Source organism: Sander vitreus, chromosome 1 (genome assembly GCF_031162955.1).
Source record: "Sander vitreus isolate 19-12246 chromosome 1, sanVit1, whole genome shotgun sequence".
Taxonomy (NCBI): domain Eukaryota; kingdom Metazoa; phylum Chordata; class Actinopteri; order Perciformes; family Percidae; genus Sander; species Sander vitreus.
In genome coordinates this window covers 24,649,399-24,667,601 of record NC_135855.1, presented here as the reverse complement: position 1 = coordinate 24,667,601, position 18,203 = coordinate 24,649,399, and the positions used below count along the sequence as shown (strand labels likewise).

Sequence of the window (18,203 nt, the reverse complement as noted above, 5' to 3'; positions counted from 1 at the left end):
AAAAATCAATCAGACAGCTGCAGCTGATTCAGAACGCTGCTCGAGTTCTCACTAAGACCAAGAGAGTGGATCACATCACTCCAGTTCTGAAGTCTCTACACTGGCTTCCAGTGCCTCAAAGAATTGATTTCAAAATACTTTTGCTGGTTTATAAATCATTAAACGGTTTAGGGCCAAAATACATTTCTGATCTGCTACTACACTATGAACCACCCAGACCTCTCAGGTCGTCTGGGACAGGTCTGCTTGTTGTCCCCAGAGTCAGAACAAAACAGGGGGAAGCAGCGTTTAGTTTTTATGCTCCACATATCTGGAACAAACTCCCAGAAAACTGCAGGTCTGCTGCAACTCTGTTCTTTTAAATCAAGGCTGAAGACCTATCTTTTTGACGTTGCCTTTCTTTAAATAACTGTTCATTTCTTATACTGAAGCTGCATTGTTGACACTGTATAACAATCTTTATAAGCATATAAAGAGAAATTCCTATTTTATCTGCTTTTATATATTTAACTGTTTTAACTGCTCTTCAATGTTTAATTTCTTATACTGCACTGTAACGTTTTTTCTCGTATTTTATCTGTTTTTAATTTTTTTTATCTGTTTTCATGTAAAGCACTTTGAATTGCCCTGTTGCTGAAATGTGCTATACAAATAAAGCTGCCTTGCCTTGCCTTGCCTTTGGGTAAAACCTGATACATCAGTCCATGTTCCAACATTTTAGGAGTTCAACAGTTTGGGAAAGATAATCATAGCATATCATTGAGGACAATATACCTTCCTTTAATTCATCGGGTACATGAATAACCAAATGCAAATATATCTTTAAGGGTAAAAGCAATTATTCTCATGGAAAAATATTAATGCAGCCTATGTAAATGAAGAAACACTGCCCTTATATATATATTCTGTAAGACCCTCTTATAAGGGCAGTGTTTCTTCATTTACATAGGCTGCATTAATATTTTTCCATGAGAATAATTGCTTTTACCCTTAAAGATATATTTGCATTTGGTATATATATATATATATATATATATATATATATATATATATATATATATATATATATATGCTATATGCCATATCCTATCCTAATTTTAATGTTTTTGTCACTGTAATGATTAATTAAGTTAGCCAAATATCATTGTGATAATTTTTTGTTGCTTTAGTGTAAGCATGTTCCCTTGAGTTCCACTGTAAATGTGTTCAATAAAAATAAACTGATGATAACTCAATACATCTGCCTAAAGCAATTCATCTTCCTCTCCGTATGATTTGTTTCTCGGGATTTCCGTGTATAGTCAAACGCTGCTCACGTGGCCCACAGCAGCAGTCATATGACTGTGTTCGTCTTGTTCAAGCGGAACAGCCGTTGTGGACGTCGAAGGAAGTTAGTTGCTACAAAGAAGTGATTAGAGTTCAGTGATGATCGCCGGTGGTTTGTTGATGTGTTTGCTGGCCGTGTTTCAGCTCGGCTCGTGGGCTCAGTACGCTCCTGATGAGGTGACCTACCTGCCAGGTATGAAGTTCAAACCGAACTATCGACAGTGGTCGGGATTCCTCCAGGCACGGCCCGGAAAGTATCTGCATTATTGGTAAGAAACCGTAACCGACTGGTTCTCTGCAGCTTCTCAATAAGCCTCACATTGCTCCATCTCAGTTTAGCGTTTAGGGATGTATGTGAGACCATTGAGTGTTTAATGTAGTATTTAACCCCGGTCCTGGTCTCCTGCAGGTTTGTGACTTCTCAAAGAGACCCGATCAAAGACCCTCTGGTGCTCTGGCTGAATGGAGGCCCAGGCTGCAGCTCGCTTGATGGATTCCTGTCAGAGAATGGACCATTTCATGTGAGCATGCTTTGTGCACAACTATACCTGTGCACTGATTGATAAAAGTGACTCTGAATAGGCATTGTTGATTTTCGTTTTCAGGTCAATGATGACGGGGCCACACTGTATGAGAACACATTCAGCTGGAACAAGATTGCCAATGTGCTGTATCTAGAATCTCCTGCAGGTGTGGGGTATTCCTACTCTGATGACCAAACGTACGCCACCGATGATGACCAGGTGAGTTCCGCGACTGCTGACTGACTTTAAAAAACGCTTAGAAACTGCATTTCCATTTCATATGTTCTTCTCTTAGGTCGCTGATGATAATTACAAAGCCCTCCAGAGTTTCTTTGCTAAGTTCCCAAGTTTCACTCAAAATGAGTTCTTCATCTTTGGGGAAAGTTATGGTGGAATTTATGCACCCACCCTCAGCCTGCGCGTGGCTACTGGAGCTGTCAAAATCAACTTCAAGGTGAGATGCTTCATGCAAACCAGTAAGTACATTTACTCAACTAAGTACAATTTTGAGGTACTTGTAGGCCTACTTCACTTTACTATTTCAATATTCTGCAACTTTATACTTCTACATTTCATAGGAAATCATTGTACTTTTTTACTCTATTACATCCATCTGATAACTGATAACCAGTTACTTTCCAGATTCAGATTGAAAATGCAAAACATAATCAACAAATAGATTCTGATTTATAACTATAGAATAAGACTACTGACATTCACAAGCTGTCCGTATCAAGTAATTAAATCTTTACCGGCTGCAACATTAAAATGATGTACACATTAATGCATCAAAACTTTTAATCCAATAATATAATGCAATGCATTATTCAAAATTGGGCCATTCTGCATAATGACTACTTTAACTTTTGGTACTTTTAATTTTATTTTGATGCTCATACTTTTGTACTTTTTTTACTTAAGTAAAACTTTGAATGTATGAGGAATATTTCTACACTGTCGTATTGGTACTTGTAAGTAATAAGCTGACTACTTCAACTTCTCAGATTTTCTTTTGCTCATGAGCACCATCAACTGTTGAGTATCAGTACCACCACCAGAATGCCGTTTTATGATTGAAGAGGTGTTAGTTTTTGAAACTCAGTAAAGTAAAGCAGACATGTCTTTTAACTACCAACATTTATCTTGAATCTATTGTTGTTTTCAGGGCTTTTCAGTGGGAAATGGCCTCAGCAGTTTTGCTCTCAATGACCAAACTTTGGTCTACTTTGGTTACTACCACGGCCTTTTTGGAGAAGAGTAAGTAGCACTTTGCTGTGGAGGAAGCTTGTTTGCTTTGAGGGAATATGTCAATATTCTAATATATATGCTTTAAGGGAAGCAATGCCTTCAGATGCTAGCGTGCTCCCCTGGTTCATTCAGCTGTGACGCAACATATACAACCTCCAGTTTAAAATGACACTCTGAATACTGAAACATTGGACAAAACACGAGACAAACATGAGTCAAAAAGACAGAACTGAAAGATCAGTCATTTTCACAAGTCACATTAAACATGTGACCTCTGATAGTGATTGACTTGTGTACGTTAAAGGAAAAATGTGCCTGTAGTCTGAAGACAAGCTAATGTTTGTATCTTCATTGGGAGGAACAGCAGAGTATTTTCATGTTCACTTCAGTCCCTTTATTTACTGCATGCCAGAAATCCAAAGAAAAACATCCAAATTTACTTCTGTGGTTTTAATTCCGCCAGAGATGTAACAGATAGTATATGGAGAACATCATGCTGTTTTGCAACAAGCCAAGAAGTTACTCATGTAATTGATATCATTTTAAAGACATGTTTTATGTGCAGTTTGTGGCGTGATCTGAACATAAATTGCTGTGACAAGGGAAACTGTAACTTTTACAACTCCAGTTCAGAGACCTGCAAGACGCTGGTACGTGTGCATTATTTCTTCATTATTCAGCTCAGCATTTCTGGTGGTACCTTATGACTCATTCAGATTTTACTTTGTCCTTGTCTCCCTTCAGGTGAATGTGGCCTTTGGTATTGTGTATAATAGCGGACTGAATGAGTATGCCCTTTACTTGGATTGTGAGGTTGGCAGAAGATCCCACAGAGGCTACGAGAGGACCATGAGTCACCTGTTTAAGAACTACAAGAAACACCCACACACCCACAAGGTAAGTGCTGCCTGCCCATGCGCCTGTGCTTCAAATTCTTCTTATTGTCTTGTAGTGGTAATGATACAATTGTAAATGAAGGTTTCAGATGGAGTTTCTTCCTCCGTGTCTCTGGGTGAAGTCCCTCCCTGCATCAACAGTACAGCTCAGATTAACTGGCTGAACAGAGGCGATGTGAGGAAAGCTTTACACATTCCAGACACACTGCCACCATGGGATCTCTGCAGGTATGTTGCAGCTAAATAATGAATGTGATGCATCACAGAGAGATACTGCAGGTCTTTCCTTCCTGCTGCTGTCAGACTATACAATCTGCACTGCTCCCAGTGGACCACAGGGACAAAGGACACACCGCGTGCGTGTGGCAACAATGAGAATATTCCATTGGAGTAGTAGTTTTAGAACATTGGTTCCCAAACTGGGTACCCCCAGAGGTACGCAAAGTGACGTAGGGGGTACTAGGGGAAAAAAAAAAAAAAAAAAGATCATATACATAGCTGGAGGTTAAAAGTCTAAAGGGGTACAGGACTGTAACAAGTTTGGGAAACTTGTTTTAGACAATGGCACTAGCCAAATTTCTGTTAGAATCCATTGGTTATTCATGTGTCATTAATTGAAAATGAACCTCTTGAATTGGAGTGACAGTAATTTGTAACTGAGGCATTTCCCTTTCTTTTATGTATGGAGTTGGGTAGGTAACATGTCGATCATGATCATAATTAACTCCCTCTTCATTGTAGTGATGACGTTGGAGAGCAATACACCAACCTGTACCCAACAGTGAAGGAGGTGTATCTGAAGCTGCTCTTTCTGGGCCTGCGGGCACTCGTCTACAACGGAGACACTGACATGGCCTGCAACTTCCTGGGAGACCAGTGGTTTGTGGAAGACCTCGGCCTGAAGGTAGGAACTTTATTTTGGAAAATATTATAAAAGATGTGCCCCCAAACTACAACCAGATACATTTCTCAATAACTACTAAAATGTTGTTCTCAGGCAACCACTAAGTACCAGACCTGGCTTCATGATGACCAGATTGCTGGTTATTACCAACAGTTTGGAAACATCACTTTCCTGACAGTCAAGGTAACCACCACTGTGTTGTTTAGTTTGTGCAATAAAATCATGATTGCCCTTTTTTTTTTTCCACACTGATGGTATGGTTTTATATAGTGAAATACTGCTGTCATCTGTGTTTCAGGGTGCAGGGCACATGGTTCCTCAGTGGGCTCCGGGTCCAGCTTTCCACATGTTCCAGTCTTTCATAACAAATGGCTACTACTGAGCCATGATGGAGACTGCTGTATGTAATATACCTGCACTAGTCACTTGTTAGATGGTACATTTTCTGAGGGAAGAGGATTTTGGAGGGAAAAGGATTATTAGGGAACTTGTTTTTTATCATCTATATTGTTCAGAGTACCTGCAGTGAAGTGTGTTGAGTATTTGGAGATGGACACATTATTTGTTATTGGCTTTCCTCTGCATCACCTTGAATTTCAAAATCTAACCATTAAAGTGCCAGCGTTAAGGATGTTTTCATAAATATTGAGCTTATAGTGTAGGAATTAAAACCCTTTTTTAGACAATGGCCCAATCCCAAAGTGAGCCCTGAGGACTAAAGACTCATAGACTTCATTGATCTCAGGTGCTAAGAGTGAGTGTGTGAGGCCACATGGGCTCAGATAGGTATAAATGGGATTGGGACAGCACTTCACAAGATCACGTTACCTTGGCGACGTTTAATAACAAAGATGTTGCTGACACTTGTCGGTTTGGGTGTTTGTTGCTTTTTCAAACTCGTTTTACAAGCTGGACAACAGGTTGGTCTGTGTTCCGTGGTTGTGTGTCGTGCTGTTGTTTACCTTTTGTAATTTCCGGATTTCCCTCTGGTCTCCGCGGTAAACATCACAACGCTTTGAACTGTGGGTAATTCCCTTTCCGTGAGTCTGCATCAATGCAGACTCACGGAAAGGGCTCAGTGTGTACTCAAACCGACATTTGGACAACCCTAAGCCCTTACGAATTTCACGAGAACGCGCACCAAAGTCTGAGTCTGTGAGTCCGGACTTTGGGATTGGGCCAATCTCTCTATTTTTTTTTTTTTTAAAGGACCACAAATAATTGTGAATAAAATATTTATATGGTTACCAGCCATCTTGACTTCCTGCTCATTTTGGGGATTAGATTTTTAGTAAGTGAAAATCTCAATCCAATTGAGCAGGTGCTTATCTGACTGATTTTAACCTGTTAACGGCATTATGTTTAGCAAAAATTCCACGGTGGCCTTGTCGTCTTAAAATTGTCCTGGGGGGAAAAAAATAAATATTGGTCCTGAAACTGGGGAATTACATGTAAACATAACAAGGTCCTTTACTAGTCACCCAAAATAGAAGTAAACTGATATAAAGCTGAATCTTGGCATTTGTGGTTTTAATTGATATTTTCAGCAAAAGTATGTGAGTAATAGGACATTATTCTGAACTTAAATGACAATGCTCCCTTCACTTGTATTTCTTTTAAATGTTTTGAACTGCCAGTGTGTGACATGGGACATGGATTGCCAGATGTATTCACATGCCTTTACTGTAGTAATTTAATGGAATTTCACAGGTTTAAGTATTTTCATTAAAACCTGCCATGAACTACATCTTTGTAAGTCAAGTTTTCACTGTGAGACAATGGGGATACATGATTTCTGATTAACAGATGCCTTGGGGGGAAAAAAGTATACATCCTGAAGGTAAAACTGAAGGTTTACTGAAAACAGTAAATCAGTGACAGAAATCATAAATGCGCCTGACATTCACTCATGACCAGACTAACTAGTGTCTGTAAGAGAAAAAAACATTTCAACACCAAACCATAAAAAATTCATATTAATGATTTCAAGACATTTTTATGACGCTCAAGTTTTTGTACTGGTCACAGACAGCATTACTGTTTTGACTGTAGCTTCTAAATGTATTTAATCCAACAGCTGACTAATAAAATGCAATTGCTTTTTTTGGAGAACAGTATCCCTTTAACCTTTACTGTCCCTCATGTCCCCAGAAAAATGACCTTATGTTGCGGAGTTTCATAAAACCGTAAAAACAAAAGGCTGTCAAGACTCACTTCAATTATAACATGCTTAACATTCCTAAGATTATTAGCTGTGATGCTGTTAAATCCCCCCCCCCCCCATTTGTTCTTGATTGCCATGTCCATGTAAACCTTTGAACATTTTCCTGATTTTAAATGTATGTCAGCTGCATTTGCAGCTTGATTTAAAAAAAAAAACAATTTTTATGAATAAATGTGTTATAAACATCTTTAGTGTTAAATTAGTCTCACGTTACCTGACCTCTCCACAGAAGCTTAGAAAACAAGAAAGCTCAGTTTTTTGTAAAAAAAATAAATAAAAAAAAAATACATTTCTAACTTCTCATTCTTTAAACAGTCTGCAGTGGGGTGAACCGATTCAAGTAAATAAAACCGCCCACTCAGTTTGACTAGTTGGCCTCTGTAAATTATGTACAAACTGAATTCTGCTTAGGTTACATACATTTTTTTTTGCATACATACATACATAAAGAACTATCATTTTCAAACCCACTCAGCACTCTTGAAAAAAGTTTGGGTTTGGTCACTGCTCGTCTTGCAGATCTGTGCAGTTTTTGGGGAGGCACACTGCTGTAGCTTTCTGGCAGTTAAGTGTTTTGCACATTGAAGTAATCTAATCTTTTTTTAAAGGCCTGCAGGCTTACATGAATGTAACTTTGTACTTTCAAACAACAAATATGGTTTTACCTAAAAGCCAAATTATAAAATCATCATCATAGTACCATTAACATTATAAAATATACAAGAAACCAACAAAAATTCAAAATAATGCCTTCCTAAATTTATTTTAAAATGCAATATGATTAAGTTGCAATGCCCAAATAGTTGAAAACCTTCCTTATTTAAACTCATTTAGGAGGTACTGACTGGAAATTAAATAAACAAGACAAACTGTCCCACCCTGCAGTTATCAAATCACTCAATGATTCAGTATCCTTGCTTGTGCAAATGTTTCACTCGATTACATTATTCATTGGAGAAGAAACTAACTTCTTAATTTGTGGACAAACTATCACCAGCAGCGACATAAAGTCCGGACCGGTATAGCACCTGCAACAACAGCATGTCAGTTTCAGTAAGAAATATTTACTTTGACATGCAAGTTAAAATACACAAATTGGTACAATTTCATTATCAAAATCAATTTGATTGTAAGACCTTTCTATACAAAGTCCTTCAGCTCTTGTAAACAGGACAGGAATGAGTCGTCCAGAGACAAGGGAAGCCCCTCTGTGCCCCTTAATTGTCAGAAAGAGGTTTCGCTGCAAGTTAAAACCATCATAAAAACGTAAAACGTGCAATTTAAACTGTACATAAAGTAAAAGGCAAAGTGTCTGAAGTCATTTGGCATTGTGGGGTGTCTCTGACTTCTATCGTACTGAGTAAAGAGCTGTGGAGCATTAACTCAGTATGGAGCAGGGATGCGACATGCCGTAGAGGATTTTTAAATGAGTGTCATGAGATGCTTCTCCATCAAGTAGTTCAGAATAGCAGCACAGGACCAAGCCCCCCCCATCGGTCTTAAAAACACCACTGGCTCCGAAAAAACGGTTCCCTTTAACTGACGTCTTGATAGATGGAGTTGGTCGTGGTGAGGCCAAAGATGAACGCTCCAATCGTAACCATGACAACACCAAAGACCACCAATCCATGCCAGCTGTAACAGAGAGACCGACATTAAAGAAAAGTCCTCATCAAGGAAGTTTACTCAAATCTGCATTAAACATTTTATTATCGAGACACTGAATCAAATGTCAATAAGGATCTCTCATAGTGCCAAAATCAGAGAGTATCACTTAACTCTGCAGATGTATGCGTTTCATTTTTTTTTTTTGATCGATTATTTTGATGATTATTTCACCAATTAATCAAAACAATATTCAGTTTACATTTACATAGAAGTGGAACCAGACAATATTAGACATTGTTTGCTTCAAAAATTACTTAAACAATTTGTTTAATATCAAAATAGTTTCAGATTACTTTTCTAATCATTTAATTTGACTAATCATTGCGGCTCTGGTCTCTATTAGCTCATTGTTTTGGTTTTGAGCAAACAGGCTCTGATACACTGCACACTACCGGCTCACAAACAGCTGACAGAGAGCAGTAACATGGGGCTGGTTAACACAGTTAAAGATGCAGATATTTTAGGTATATATTTGGTAGAGACCAAAACAGTGCTAAAAGCAGGGTGAATGACAACTGACCTCCAAATGAATGATATGTTACAAATATGTCTGCTGAATGTTTAATACACATAAGCCATAACAACAATATAAGCTGGTGATATTGTGGAAGTTTGTTTTAATGTTTTTTTCTGCAGCCTAATGGCCAAAGTGTGATAACAACACATCTTTATCGTTGCGGGATTAATAAAGTATACATTACATTTAAGTTGTACTTCATTAATCCCTGTGAGAAAATTCATCTTCTGTGTTTGACCCATCGTAACTATAAAGTAGCAAAAGGGCAGCTACAATGCAGCACCCACGGACCAACAAGGACGTTATTACTGTCCTGCACAAGATAATTTTATCAGTTTAGTTCCAAAGAAACTAAACTACATCCAAGAATAAGAAGTATCTCACCTTATAGTGTGGCTGTCTGTCTCGGACAGCTTGGCTTGCATTAAACACAAACCTGTTAAAGAAACATTGGATAGACATTTCAGTTTGACGTTAAAAAAAAAAAAAAATAAAAATCGCACAGAAATCTGAAACCTTGCCAATGATGAGGGAAGTGTTACCTGGGAAGACAAAGATAAAGCAGGCTGCCAATCCTCCGATCAGCGAGATCACCCGACCAATATCTGGGATGAAGAGGGCAAGGACGAGGGTGATAACAAACCACACCAGCGTCTGCAGGATCCTCCTCCTCTGCTCACGACGCACACACACCTCCACCTGCTCGCCTTGGAAACGCAGCCAAAGTCCTTCAACAACTGCCCTGGAAGGACACATGATTACAACAGAGTGTGGTGAGGAAATGCCGCATTAACTGAAGCGTAAAATAAGGAAAGTCATCTTTATCGCAGACGAGGGATGCACTGATCGCATGTTTAAGATCAGGGCTCATTCCAGGTACTGATCTAAAACCAGTTCTACTTATAAACTTTTTGTATCTCACTGGATGCAACTGATCTGGATCATTCTGGCATAGGTAAGGTAACATGAGGCTGTAGCTACACATTACTGCACTATAGGTAGCGATATTCATACATCAGTCTTTTTAGGCTTATGCAATTTAAAAATCTTTAAAACAGGGAGACCAAGAGTATGGAAATAAAACATGCATATTTTCACTATCTTACCTGCCACAGAAGTGTAAAATGGGGTAGGAGGTGATGACACAGATGACAATAAAAGCTCTTGCGATGGCCACAGCAATATCATTAGAAGGGTACGACATCAACACATCCTGATTGACGTTGGCGCCAAACGTCAGGAAGCCACAGACACCTGATCAAACACAACAAGCATTTAAGTATTGCCCGCCAGTCACAAGCCATATGACTTAGCGCTACACAGTAAGTGTCTTTTGATAATCAGCATAACTTGAACTGACATTTAAACACATTAAGATCAGGATCTTCAACATGTAACAGATGTAACAGATCAGAAGTGTGATTTTTAAGCTAGATATTTCATTGTATTAGATGGTTAACTTAACCATAACTTGACAATGTTAGTTTAAATCCTTGACGTTCCACTTCCGGGATTGCTCCGTTGCTGCCGGAAAATCCGCCGGATTTCACTCATTTAGGTCGGATATCCGTTGCCTTGGTCTTCCTTTGTGTTGGCATTTTAAACTCTGGTCGATTTATGAGGACTATGGTAATCTTTTCTCAGATCTCTGCAGGGTGAATCCAGACAGCTAGCTAGACTATCTGTCCAATCTGAGTTTTCTGTTGCACGACTAAAACAACTTTTAAACGTACACGTTCCACCAAAACAAGTTCCTTCCAAGCCTATTTTGCAGCGGCACCGCTGCTTTTCTCCGGTGCTTAGCACCGCCCACCACAATTGTCATTGGTTTAAAGAAATGCCAATAAATCAGAGCACGTTTTCCCATCCCCGAATGCTATGTGGAGTAGCCAGACTCTCCTCCAGCGCGCTTTGGAGGAGGGTCTGGCAAAGCGAGACTGGGTTATTAGGTACATTATTGAGTAACAAGTGCACACATACCTGTTCCTGTGTAAACAAAGAGGCAGATTATCATGCTAAGAGTGACTACGACTCCCCAAGGTTTGATCTCTTTTCTGCTCATGCTGTTGAACACGGGCACACAGCTGACATGGCACTGTAGAGAGAGATCAGGACAAAGAAGATAGGACAAAAATAATACATCAATATCAAACTCCGTTCAAAAGAAAGGCATATATAGATATTTATGATGTCAAATGATAACAAATGAAGAGATACCTGGAAACCAAAGCAAATGGTGGGCATTGCATTGAAAACTGCAGTCCAGGATGCAGAACTGTAACAAACACAACTATTTAGCAAATCAAGCAAAGCATGACGACGAGGATGCAAATGTTTCTGCTTGAATGAGCAGGTGGACACAGTGCTAATGTAATTAGTAAAAAGTTTTGAAAAAGCTGTTGTGTGTGCAGAGCTCACCTGGCGGGTACGTAGGCCGGAGTCGTATCTTTATCCGGCCAGATGCACTTTACTATGACCACGATAGTCACATACCAGGTTCCCATCACACTCAGTGCACTATGATGAAGAACAACTCAAACATGATCATCATGTGAAATAAAAGCTAAGAAAACATTAACCACATTTTAAGCCTTGGTGAGAAAACGTGCTGCGTGAGTGACAAAGTTTTGTACCTGGCATACTTCTGAAAGCCAATCTCTTTGGGGATGGAGAGAGGAAGAATAATCAGGACTGCAGTGACAGAGGTGGTAAATTTGCGGTCAGTGTACCAGTAGCCACTGACAGTACCATCTGTGTCATGAGCCACTGCAGCCACCACTGCAACACAAAAACAGGAATTACAAAAAACTTTGAGAAGGACGGAGAGTCAGAAAAAGGCAGTATAACCGTGTATGCTGGATTAGAGTAGAGCGTGCCACAGTGGGAGTTAACTGTAAAGTGCAGTACACATGGAAGAGATTTAGCAAAGTAGATAATTAAAGTCACAATCACTCCATTCATTCATTCATTCATTAATTCCTAAAGAGGTGGAAGGTCGCAGTCTATTTCCAGAAACAGGCAGGAGTAGGAATTCTACACTGTCAGCATCTCAGTGTGAGGAAATGTCAGAGTGGGTCACATTTACTGAGAGAAAAAGCTTAGTAGTGTCATCCTTGATGCTCTTTTCCCTCATCAAGAATGACACAGCTACAAACTACTACTACTACATCTTCCTTTGAACTTTAAATACACAGGTCACAGCTAAATGTAGGACAAAGTCCATGTAATTGTAGGTGACAGAACAATACGTAATGACTATAGAAAGCTAAGATCTGTGAAATCCCGTTTTTAACTGTTAGAGGTTAAGGAAAACATAAACTAAGATCAAAGATTGTCTAACCAATCTCATAAATTGAGACAGAAACACGGTGGCTTGATTCACTTTATCAGTGCGATATACTCACAGCGATCCAGCTGGTCTCCAATGACAATAAAGAAAGCAATACAAGTCCCAAAGGTGTAGACAGCAATGGCTACTTCACATACGATTCCTGTGACTTTCCCACAAGTGGCTCGGACAACCTCCTGATAGGTACTTTCATTACTGACCTGAAGGAACCAGACAGATAAGTGGAAATGGATTCAGCAGTAAATGTGTTGGAACAGTCTTTTAGTTATTTAGTCACTGGCCATCTTGAGGTGATGGTGCACTAACATACTGAAGTTATTCATTAGGGTAATTAGATCCGAATTACGGTAAACTGAGGCCTCAAAGAGATGCCCCTGCTGTGCCACACATGCAGAATTCTGACATTGTGTCAATGACCGGGGTGTGAATCTTCACTGGTCTCACGATTCAATTCAATTACGATTATCCTGTCAACGATTCGATATGATTCGATATCCCGATGCATCACAATGCGCCACCTCCTCAAATTTATTATATGTTGCTAGTGCTACACATTGTTGACGTTTTCATCAACAAATTCAAGCAGTCAGATATATTTTAACTCCCATTTTGATTGCATCTGCTCTTAAAAAAAAGACACTTCCTGAAAGTGGCGGAGTCTGAACACAGCAGACAACAAATAAAGGCAAAAACAAAAACAGCAACAAACGGAAAATCAACAAGCAATATCAGTAGGCAATAATTGATTATTGTCTGTCACTGCATCGATGCAGAATCGTCTAGGTCCCTATCGCGATGCAATGATTAATTTAACACTCCTAGTCAATAAGGAGTGTTAATTATCTTCACTAAGGCATGGTTATAGAGAAAGTAATGGGTTTTGGCTGTTTAGTACAGTCAGTCAATTATACTCATCAGCGATTCAGATGCTACCACATGCTTTAAGACAAAGCGTGCCAACGCGTTTCTCAGTCAGAACGACTTACATGTCTCAATGACTCAAAATTGGCTCTTTTTCCATTGTGTTTTAACATGTCATGTCAGCAGTCTGAGCCATCAGGAAGTGAACGTCTGAATTGTTGTGCAATGCACTTCATTTGATCAGGAATACAACCACAGAACAATGTTATTACACAAGGCTACTGAAGGAAAAGTAGTCATGTGAAAGAAAAGTAGTCAGCTTTAGAAGGCTGCAGAACATGTTGGAGAAAATTATAGAGAAACACGTGGAACAGTAAGAGATGGAAATAAAAGACTTTCAGGAAGTCAGAATCTGACGGTCCTGTGACACATACCTGGGAGCAGTACCCCAGAATCACCAGTCCACTGATTATGAAGATCAGCATAAACTGAAACAAAGAAACAGGAAGCATCACGTTATAGTTCCAGATAATATTGTCTATAGGCAGTTTGTGTTGGTCACAAGAACACAGAAAATACTTTCAGACAGTCAGCTGTTATCTGCTCTAACATTCAGTGCAAAGTAGTGAGTAAGTACGGTGTGCCTGCACATGTGTCGAAGCCAGGTTCAGGGCTGGGTACCGAATTCAATACTTTTTAGGCACCGACCGAATTGCCTCAAGTATCGAAAAATGCATCATTATTCAATACCCAATTACAATACTAAGGAGTAAACCATCAGCGTCAGTGAGCCAATAAACCTGCAGTGTGCTTCTACCAAGATCTAATAAAGCTTTTGATTAGCTGCCGTAGAGGCAGGCAGGAACAACTCTACGTTAGGCAGAGATGGGGTTCACGTAGTAGGAGCTGAAAAATCAATCAAAAGATTTGTGCCGTAATGTTAATTTTTGTTTTATAAAATTGGTATTGAAAAAAGTATCGTTTAGGAACCGGTATCAAAGTCACGGTATTGGTATCGGTTCTGAAGATTTTTGAACGATGCCCAGCCCTAGTCTTAGATTCTAATTTAGATAATCGAACAGTATATGTAGTCAATAATAAAAGTAAAACACCATGTTTTCTCCTTTCATCTTTTCTTAATGCTTCTCTGTAAAAGTTTTATGAGGGTATATGTTGGTGGACATAGTGAGCCGTTTTAGGACATCCCTTTGGCCTCTAGTAATATCTGATTATTATTTGTCAACGCTTTTGACATTTTACACCCTAAATACTGATTAAAATCGTAGGTTGCAGCCCAATTTATCACATTAAACCAAATGTTTACAGTCTGAGCATGTGCCTCATGCAGTGGGGAAAGGGCCTGTAGAAGGCGCATACAGTATAATGTGCCTCACTTTGGATCTCCTCACCATTTGAAGCATAACTCCTGCAGTCACTCCTCCTGCCATGTTGAAGGCTGCAGGGAAATTGAGTAGACCCGCTCCCAGTGCTGCGTTCACTACGATGAAGACCGCTGCCCAAGACGACACGCCTCCACTCCCTCTCCTGTCTGTCTCAAGATGCTGGACAGAATCCACACTGGGGCTCTGCAAGAGCCACGCCCTTTCTCCAGAGTCATTACTCCCAACACCGCCCCAGTCCTCGACATCAGTGTTAATCGCCATGAGTCAATAGGCTGTAGCTCGGACTGCCAAGCCTTACACACCTCCGAAAATTTGTCTCCAACTCTCTGGATCCAAGTGGAGAAAATGTTGTTTAGAAAAGCACAGTATCTTAAGTTTCACAACAGTCAGGAGGCAGCTGATGTTTTCCCCCCAAGTTATCACCAGTGTCAGTATGATGGTGAAACCATTCAGTAATCTGTAATGAAATGGTGTTTGCATTTAGAGATACTATACATCTGTATATACAATCTGACCATTCACAGTGCTGATATCATATACACATACAATGTAAATTAGTTAGACTTTGTCGTCTTAGTGTTAACTGGTTAACACTAACATGTCAAGTACAGGAGTCATTTTTAGCACAGCACTTATTCTCTGTATTCTCGGAAGAAACAGTTTCCAAGAAAATTCATTTAAAAAAAAAAAAACATTGGTGAATAAACTGGGATTTTTAATAAACAATTAGACTTAATCCATATTATGTGGAAAGTCAAGGTAGGCTTGTATTAACAATTTTAATGTCCACTGTGGAACAGTCTGCTTTTAAGTTTTTGGTTGATGTGAAACCTGCAGGGTGAGTCTAGATTTCTTGGAATTGAAGACTTGGGAGTTAAGCACTGAAGTCATTCTTAAAAAAGGAAGATGTGTATGGAGTTTTGCCGACCGGATACGGCAAAGGTCAAATCTATCAACTAGCGTTCTGGTTCTGCTCTGGTTGGCTATGAGTGCAGAGGGAATTTGAAAGACAACAGTTTATCCCGCCCCTCGGATTGAGACCTGCCAATGGTGAGTTCCCAGACCCAACATCTTGATGTGGGTCTTGCTTGTCAGGCTAAAACCTGCATACTATTGACCCACATGATCTTTGTGAGTCTATAAAGGTTATCTGTAGAGTTTGGATGAGCAGTTTCCCAAATTGTTTCTATCTTATCTTCTGCTAACAGATAAGGAAAGCAAGGAACAGACAAGGAAGTACATATTCAGGAATGTGTGTGTGACTCGATGCAGTACATTACCACTTTAAAGAAAACTACCGTTATAGGCTATATTTCAACTGGTAAAAATGACTGGACTGGTTGGCACAGAGCAAGTAAAATAATTTAGAGTCATAAGCATAATTGCAAGAAAGATTTATTTTATATAGCCCAGCAGGAAACCGTATAAATTACAGGGTAGGCTACTACAGTCCGTTTTCCAAATATAAACAAGGTTGTTAGACATAAGCCTACCAAACACATAAGCTATTCCATCAGAAAACAATAGGCTTCTATTATTGCCTAAAATCACACAATCGTCAGCACTGGTTACGCTATAAAACAGCAAACACTTCTTTGGTCATTATAGTGATTAAAACGTTGAAGTTTCACAAAAACATACCTTTGCTATTACCACGGACAAAAAGTTATGTGTAGTTGCACGTTATGACTGTTTGATCCAGAGAAATGCAGCTGTATACGTATAGAAATGTGCGATACAGCCTTACATTCTACTACTCATTTATTGAAAGTTTGAGGACTTTTTCCTTCACTTGTTGGTTTTATCCCATTAGTCTTCAAAACAGGAACTGCTTACATCAAACTGTTAAAGTCTGTTCCAGAATTATTGGACACCCCCTGAGAGCTCTGTTCACCCTATACGAACAGCCACTCTCACGTCATGTGAGAGTGGCTGTTCGCACACTGTTCGAAGGTGGCTGTTCCCCACAAGGCACAGACTCCGCTGTCAAGACCCAGAGGAGGAAGGTGACCTTTGTCCCCAGGGCTGTCCAGCTCCTAAACTCCCAGCACCCCCCTCCCCCTACCAAATCTTTGGACTGCACTACAACACTCTGTAGACTGATGACTGATGCACTCATCCCATGCCCTTTCCCCCCCTTTTTTCTTTTTATACATTACTATTTATTTATTTTACTGATGAAGTACTGTATGTGGTGGAATATGCTCTTTGTGTCATTTAATTGCCCCCTGGGGATGAATAAAGTGATTTGAATTGAATTTGATTTAATTAACATGCTGCGCGCGCTCCCGCGGACGGCAATCAGTTTATGGCAGTCGATCAGTTTTTGGCACGACACCTGTCCATTACAAGTCACTGATGAGCTTTAACAATGTCTACAGAAACTGCAAAAGAAAGGGTAAAAGCAACGTTACAAGGGAGGGTGCTGATCATAGATATTAAACATGCATTTACAGACATGTTTTATATCTATGATGATGATGTCAATTTCGTTTAGGCTACTGCTAGTTTAGCTAATCCACACAGACACACCTTCAGCTGCCTACACGAGATACTGATTAAACACTCCACTTTTTAATGTGATTAGATCATTGCTTTTCTTTTCATTAACGTAACAATAACATCTGTCAACGCTGTTAGCCCCTTTGTTTCTCTGTGCCAGCCAGCAAACGTTACACCTAGCTAGCTAAGTACAAAATACAAATAAGCTATTTTTTTTTTTTTTTACCAAACGGTTCCACACATTTAATTATATCTACATCATTTATATTCGCTGCAATGTCTTCGCTGTGTAGTGATGTGTAGAAGATAAATGGTGATAATGAAGAACAGTAACGTTACCTTTAGTGTCAAACCGCCTCCAGATAGTGAATGACTGACCGTCTGTCTGTTTTGGCAGTTTTTAGAATGCAGAGGAGCATGTGACACGTTGTCACGTGACTGTTGTTTGGAACTGTGGGTATTGAAGTTCTCTCCATTTACACGACTCCTCAATTTCGTAGGGACAAATGGGCAAATCCCAGCTATTCAGCCTATTTTATGTATGAACATATATAGCATTCTGCACTCAATCTTTTCAGCCTCCTTTTTGTATTTGTTTCTGTATTTATTGTTTATTTCATATTAATGTTTATTATGTTGTATGTCTGTTATGTATGCACCAATCACCAAGGCAAATTCCTCGTAAGTGTAACTTACTGTGGCAATAAACCTTTTTCTGATTATGATAGAAGTCGCCTTAGCTTATTGTGTTATTATGAGATGATAAATTAATGTCCTAATT

The 18,203-nt window shown here is 39.4% G+C and overlaps 2 protein-coding genes across 3 annotated transcripts; one reads left to right on the top strand and one right to left on the bottom strand.

Moving 5' to 3' along the window:
- The first annotated feature begins 1,326 nt into the window (after positions 1–1,326).
- Positions 1,327–6,645, top strand: LOC144517599 (lysosomal protective protein). The gene is made up of 11 exons (XM_078249689.1): positions 1,327–1,595; positions 1,736–1,847; positions 1,932–2,069; positions 2,146–2,304; positions 3,016–3,107; positions 3,664–3,748; positions 3,843–3,995; positions 4,077–4,222; positions 4,736–4,898; positions 4,992–5,081; positions 5,197–6,645. Exons 1-11 carry the CDS (start codon positions 1,426–1,428, stop codon positions 5,278–5,280), a joined length of 1,392 nt encoding a protein of 463 aa, XP_078105815.1. The 5' UTR covers positions 1,327–1,425; the 3' UTR covers positions 5,281–6,645.
- Positions 6,646–7,859: 1,214 nt separating this feature from the next.
- slc38a7 (solute carrier family 38 member 7) lies at positions 7,860–17,842 on the bottom strand. Of its 2 annotated transcripts, none has more exons than XM_078249708.1 (12): positions 17,762–17,842; positions 14,927–15,246; positions 13,952–14,005; positions 12,712–12,856; positions 11,941–12,085; positions 11,726–11,824; positions 11,525–11,582; positions 11,288–11,402; positions 10,414–10,561; positions 9,850–10,049; positions 9,692–9,743; positions 7,860–8,757 (listed from the first exon to the last, which is right to left on the bottom strand). In XM_078249708.1, the coding sequence occupies exons 2-12, from the start codon at positions 15,179–15,181 to the stop codon at positions 8,658–8,660; spliced, it is 1,371 nt and encodes a 456-aa protein (XP_078105834.1). In that variant the 5' UTR covers positions 15,182–15,246; positions 17,762–17,842; the 3' UTR covers positions 7,860–8,657. The 2 variants fall into 2 exon arrangements, with proteins under 2 accessions (XP_078105834.1, XP_078105826.1); XM_078249700.1 differs by having other exon boundaries at positions 14,927–15,377; positions 17,762–17,814.
- Positions 17,843–18,203: the final 361 nt, after the last annotated feature.